This window comes from Crocuta crocuta, unplaced genomic scaffold (assembly GCF_008692635.1).
Source record: "Crocuta crocuta isolate KB4526 unplaced genomic scaffold, BGI_CrCroc_1.0 scaffold541, whole genome shotgun sequence".
Classification (NCBI taxonomy): domain Eukaryota; kingdom Metazoa; phylum Chordata; class Mammalia; order Carnivora; family Hyaenidae; genus Crocuta; species Crocuta crocuta.
In genome coordinates, this window is record NW_027531901.1 from 1,491,726 (window position 1) to 1,498,495 (window position 6,770).

A 6,770-nucleotide genomic window follows, 5' to 3' on the forward strand; every position below is an offset into this window, starting at 1 on the left:
GGGGGGGGGGGGGGCTCGGCTGGGAGAAGATCCCCGGGATCCCCCAAGATACGCAAAACCTGCCGGCAGGAGGGGTGCGGTTTTGATCCTCGGGTGAAGGTGAGAGGAGTTAAGTTTTCCGCAAAATAGCTACTGAACTCGCTCAAGCCTCTCGTCAATCTTGGCAGCTAAGGCATTTCAGTAAGATAAAACAGGAAGCGCCTTACCACTCTTAAGGAATGGAAAAATAGAGGACTCTGCTTTCCTACAACTAAACTGTTCATCACATCTGCAAAACTCAGAAGAGCCACGATGCTGTCGAAAACGTTCCAGCCTCGGCGGAAGTAGTTGTAGGGGTCGAGCGCAATGATTTTCAGGCACATTTCTGCCATGAAAATGCCAGTGAAAACCTGCAGTGAGACAGGGAAGAGTGAGAAAAGGAAGCTACGTCTCCCTGAAGGCACAATCCCAAGAACAGCCCTAGGGCATCGCAGAAGGTACAAGAAAGAAAGTGCATTTTGATTCCCTTTGCGCCTCTCCCCGCACCTCCCCATAATGCCCACTCCAGGGTTACCAAGCTCGCAGACAGCGGCGTGGCGGGTAAGTACTATTCCCCATTCCGTTGAAAATAAGGCAAAATTGGCTTCTAGGTACAGGGCAGAATGATAGAAAATGTCAAGCAATCTCTCCTCTAAGTTCCCTTTAAAACGCCAACAAAAGCTCCAAAATGAAGGGAGGGGGCGGAGCACACGGCAGCTTCGAAAACTGAAGGTAAAAATCCTCCATAAAGCAGAACCCGGGAGGCGTTCGCCCAGCCACGCAAGGCTGACACTTGGATCAGAAAAAAGATTTGAAAGGGGCCCAGAGCAGAGACTTGAAGGACCCTGCCAGGAACAGGAAAATGTCTTTAAGCAACTCAATATGTAGGCTTAGCCGAGATGATGAATATCATGGGCTAAACCCCAGATTGGTCTTGGTTTTGAAAGGAGGAGAAGTGAGTTGGCGGATAATCCTCAACATTCACTCGCAGAATGCAGGGCTCGTCATTCTGGAACAAAGTACCAAAGACTTAAAAGGAAGGGTGAGAGCTACACAAATCACATTGTGATTTCCACGGGCACAAACATATGTTTTTGTTTCTGTCTTTGAAAATTAGATAAATACGGGCTGAAAAACACTGCGGTGTTGAATAAGTGGCAGCCAAATTCAAAACTAAATCTATCACCTACATCTTAGAAGATAAAACAAAGTATTTCTTCATAGCAAATAGCACGTTCTCCCTCACACATACGCAAGTAAGTGGATACGAGAAAACAATAGTATAAATTATACAGTAATATAAAAAGGTTGTCAGGTATAAGACTCTCCTCTACAGCTCTGGAAAAGAAAAAAACCTCAGAAATGACTTCTAAATGTCCTTATTAAAAGTAACAGATGACAAGTTAAAAGTGGGGGGGGGTGGATAGACAAAGATAAATCTAAGGCGAATAGAAATCAAGGTGGCAAAAAACCCCAAAAAACCCAAAGCTTATATCGATCTTTACCTTTTTAATACTTCTATCTACCTCTGCCCAGAGCTACTACCAGCTTGTAGTGTCGCCTGGTCTGATTAATTGTGCCGGACTGATCTCCGTCCCCTTTTGAGCTCCCCGTCCCCCTCCTGCCCAGCCCCACAGCATCCCTACATGCCTTGGGACCATTGGTTTTGCCGTCCAACTCCACAGCTGTTCACGGCTTTCCGGGGGCTCACTGTACTCCCCTGAGTCAAGCAATCCCAAAGCCTAGAGAGTCCAGTCGCCCAGGCCTCCACCGGCCACCCATCGGGGGGGGGGCTTGGGTGTGTTCCTGGGAACCAGGGCTCCAAAGCCGCCCTCCACCAGCGCCACCCCCGTACCGTGTGCTTAGGGAAGGGGGCGCATGGAACGGACGCACAGGCCACGTGGCCCACCCTGCAGGTTGCCGGTCGATTTCCAGGGGCCGGGGCGCAGCCGCTGCCTGTGAACTCAGACACCAACACTGTCCCTGGGCCTCCTTCTGTGGCGCTTCTGGGGAGGCCGAGGAAGGCCGCTTGATTATGCAGCTTCTGACTGCAAAATACAGCTTCCTCGCAACACCCAGAACGTCTAATCAGTTTGAAATCTGAGAGGGTGGCTTTTGTCATTTCCCACACTTGGACCAGAAAATGAAGGACGGACGGGCCCCCTTTGCAACTGGGAAGCCTGTCTGGGGGCACGACTCGGGTTCCCGGGGCCTTCTCTGGAACTAATCTAAGAACTCCATCCACCAGGAGGTGGCGGGAGACGGGTCTGCTGACTGTTGACCAGGAGCCACGGCTTTGTGGGTGACATAACACGGCCCGCCCACGTCTGGGATACGTCGGCAGGAGACGGCTGAGCACGCTGGCCTGGAGCCCAGAAGACACCAGCCTGTTAGAAGGGACCATGTGTGTGTTAGGTTCGTGCACCCACGAATCCGACCCACACGCACCCACAGGGCACTTCTTCCCAAGGGCAGTTTGGTGAAAGAGACTGGAATGCAGACTGTACAGGGAACCTCCCTGGTCCCGCGCCGGGTCCCACCCCACCCCTGCTGCTCCTGGGGGGGGCCCGGGCACTGAGGGTGACAGGTACCTAAGCCTGATGCGCAGAAGCAGCTCTGTGGACCAGCCTCTGACTCAGTGGGCATAGGGGGTTCTGATCAATGTAAAATAATGGATTAAAAAACACATACGTTCATACTGCCCAGAAATCTTCCACAGTGCTAAAAATGACCATCTTTGCTAACAGGACCATAGGAAACAAATTCCTGCTTTCTTTTCCCCTTATTTGTACTTTTCCTTATTTTTAAAATGTAAAAAAAAGCATGTATTACTTTTTTAAATTGGAAAAATAAAACTTTAAGAATATATGGCTATGATTTGCAGCGACGTGGATGAACCTAGAGGGTATTATGCTAAGTGAAACTAGTCAGTCAGAGAAAGACAAATGTCACATGACTTCACTCATTTGAGGAATTTAAGAGACAAAACAGATGAACATAAGGGAAGGAAGCAAAAATAACATAAAAACAGGGAGGGGGCAAACCACAAGGGACTCTTCAATACGGAGCACAAACAGAGGGTCGGGGGGGGGGCCTACATGGGTGAGGGGCAGTGAGGAATCTACTCCCGAAATCACTTGCACTATCTGCTATCTAACTTGCATGTAAATTGAACAATGGAAAAAAAAAAAAAGAATAAATGGCTACGTACTCTGGTAAGATTTTTAGCCTATTTGCTCATTAGCTAATTAGGAGAGAACATTCAGTGGGTAATTATTTGCTATTTCTGATATTTGGGAGACTAATTAATCCTTGAGAAAAATGCCATCTCTGGGAACAATAAATAAACAGTTCATGAAACGTCTGCTCTTCTACCCTAATTTTCCCAGTTTAACTTGGATTAGATACATCTCATGAGAAACATATTGAAGCAGGCTCAAGTCTGGAGCCCCCACACCCACCCACCGCACCCCATAAGCTCTGCACACCCCCTCCTGGGAAAGTCAGCTTCCCACAGCTGCCAGGCCCTGACCCACCTTTCCAGGGGGAATAATACCTAGTAATGGCAGTCACATCATTTTGTGACAAATGATGCCATCAGCATCACTGGGGACCATGAGACACATTACCAAGGGTCTCTGGACATCGTTAATGTTTTCTGGATCGTTCCAAATAGCTGAGCTTTTAAGATGTCTGCTGGCTTCTGGCTTACCACCGGACGGCTAAAGAGATGTCTTAGCACACCAGAGGGCCAACACAGGGGCCACGGAAAATTCCCGAACGAGTAAAAACAAAATCCTAACAGTTGTATTTTTCCTCTACTCCACCTCAGGGGACCAAGGACCTTGGCTAGGTTAGGCCGCTCACAAAACGTTTAGACTCGGAAAGAGTTACAATTCAATTTGAAATATTTTTATATTTTAGGGGCGCCTGGGTGGCTCAGTCGGTTAAGTGTCTGACTTCAGCTCAGGTCATGATCTCACGATCTGTGAGTTCAAGCCCGACATGGGGCTCTGTGCTGACAGCTCAGAGCCTGGAGCTGCTTCGGATTCTGTGTCTCCCTCTCTCTCTGCCCCTCCTCCACTCACACTCTGTCTCTTTCTCTCTCTCTCTCAAAAATAAATAAATGTTAAAATAATAATTTGAAATGTTTTTATATTAAAAAAAACCCTGAAGTTACCACATTCCCTGTATACAACATGAGCTCAAAACTGCGGTCCATTTTGTAATGCTCCAAGGCCAGGAAGACAGTATTGATTATGATGCAGACGGTGATGAGCAGCTCCGTGAAGGGGTCGGTCATCACGGCTCGCAGGGTCTTCTTAACGCACAGCCACTGGGGGCTGCAGTTCCACACGAGGTATCTGGACGCCAGGTTCCCTCCACAGGGGAGGCAAGGCTCCTGTGATTTCTCTTGCTCTGGAGAAGAACGAAAGAGCAGATGAGTGCTTGGCTCTGACTCCATCTAGCTGCGGTCGGCCTGAGCGCCTTCCACTCTCTTCCCTCTTCTCTAGGGTCTCTTGTGAGCAACGTGATCAGCCAAGAAGGGCACCGAGGGGTGTTGCCAGAAACGTCTGCCACGTACAACTTCCGTGCGGTGCAGCCACGCACACCCAGTCTCTGTGCTTGCGCTGAGCATCTGGGAGCTGGCCGCACGGTCAGAGATACAGACGGGGAAGCCAGCAGCGACAGGCTGTGCAGCCATGAGAGAAAGGTATACGCTCGAGGTACGTTCATTCAAGGCAGACCGTGGTGACAGCTGTAACAGAGGCACACAGAGCTACCGGGGCTCAGAGGAAGGAGAGGGACTCAGGCAGGGGCATCTACACACATTGAAACGAAAGGTACTCATTCAGCCGGTTGCATTCAGCCTGGTTTCCCTGGCACCATTTCAAGGGGCTCCTACAAGCCAAGTGAAGTGATGCGATAGGGCTCAGAAGTGTGAGGACAATCTGCCCCCGTCCTTGTAAGGACGTGAGTCCTGCCTTGGAGCACCAACCCCTCGGCGGGGGGTCCTGGCTCCCTGCTGTTGATGAGGTCCGTCAGACGGTTCCAGCCCATCTACGTGGGGCGCTTCCACCGGCCTCCCGGGGCTGCGGGTCTGATTGGGGTGGGCGGGTCTGTACTCTGGGTTCCAAATCCCGAGGCCAGCCAGTTCCCACCACAACCCAACGGCCAACTCAGGGCGGGCCCACTTCCTCAGGCCACTTGGCTCCCGTGCTCCAAAGAGGCACAAGAAGTCACTCTGCAGGAAGCTGGGGGGCTACAGAGGGCCTCTGGGGGAGAAGGGAAGAAGGAAAATGGAGGGCCGTCACTGCGGCTGGGCTGTCCCCGGGGCCGGGACGCAGAGCTTACCCTGCATGGTGATGGTGAGGATGCTGACAGCGCTCAGCGCCCTCTGCCTTTGGAAGGGGTCCCCGTGTTCGTCATGGTGATCCACGGACAGGTTCTGGGACAGCCGTTTGGTTTGCTCCAGGATGTGTGGCTGTAAGAGAAGGAAGGCCGGGTGGCCCTTCAGAGGGGAGGGGCTGGCTCTCCTCAAAGGTCACAAGCTACTCTGAATGCCACACGCCTGGAAAAGACCTAATACCTTGGAGAGCTCCACTCCCTTCCATCTCATGGCAGGCCAGAGGTTCAATTTCCCTGTTTCGGATTTCATAAAGAAGTAAGATACAGTTTGACATTCATATTTTTATGTAGGCACATTTCCAGGATCCTAACTATGGAAATGCCTCTTCCTCGTGATTTATTCATTGTCAACAAAGAGCAAACAAAATTTTACAAAAACGAATGAGCAACAAACAGTTCAGGGTACAAAAGCAATAAAAAGTCAAATGGAGAAAAAATGTTCTTGAGTGGCAGGCGTGGGGGAAAGACACACTCGGAGGGTGGATTGGGGCCAGGGACTGAAGTGCCAGGAACGGCCGCCTAAATTCATTTTGAAACAGTCGTAACTAAAAAGAGCAGCCAAAATAAATGACAAAATCTATATACTAAAGCTCCACCTCTCAGGCTGTGCTTGGGCGCTTGACTCTCGCTTACCTACAATTCTAAGGTCTCTGGAGACGAAAAGGCATAAATCATCAGCTACCTAGAGAATTGTCCATAATGACTTATTTCCCCAAAGCTCTGACCAGCCATGGCCCCAGAGGGAACTATTTTATTCTATTGTATTCTTTTTTATGTTTATTCATTTATTTTGAGAAAGAAAGCATGAGTTGGGGAGGGGCAGAGAGAGGGGAGAGAGAATCCCAAGCAGGCTTCACACTGTCAGCACAGAGCCGGCGCGGGGCTCGAACCCGTGAGCTGTGAGATCATGACCTGAGCTGAAGTCGGACACTCACCTGACTGAGCCCCAGGGCACCCCAGCTATTTTAAAGGCAACCTGTAGACTTTCTACAGCTATTCGCTGTTTGGGCTTAAGGGAAAAGACTCTTTTTATTAGGTGTCTGGTCTTGGTCTATTGTTTTGTGAAATGAGGAAAAAAACCTTCAAAATATATAAAAATATTTGCAGCCTCTTCAATATGCTACGGTCNTTCTGACCACCTCGCCTCCTTCCATCTCAGGAAAGCGGCTCTATAGCCATGATCCCCTGGCCTGTCTTGCCAACGTTTTCCTTTCCTCGATTTCTCGCTGCACAATTAGAACATGTTCAAACATCCCCCGCCCCACTGATAAAAGAAGGGTTTCCTCGACCCCTCAGCTTCATTTCCGCCTGGCCTACTCAGCACCCCTGCCGGGACGGCCCTC

At 50.0% G+C, this 6,770-nt stretch overlaps 1 protein-coding gene across 1 annotated transcript in view; it reads right to left on the reverse strand.

The window, feature by feature from the left end:
- SCN11A (sodium voltage-gated channel alpha subunit 11) overlaps nt 1–6,770 on the reverse strand; it is an 80,058-nt gene that overhangs the window by 44,474 nt on the left and 28,814 nt on the right. The window contains exons 11-13 of the mRNA XM_077773979.1: nt 5,374–5,503; nt 4,199–4,437; nt 207–389 (exon numbers count right to left, since the gene is read on the reverse strand). Of these exons, the coding sequence (XP_077630105.1) occupies nt 207–389; nt 4,199–4,437; nt 5,374–5,503 (552 nt within the window). The remainder of the gene's footprint in view (nt 1–206; nt 390–4,198; nt 4,438–5,373; nt 5,504–6,770) is intronic.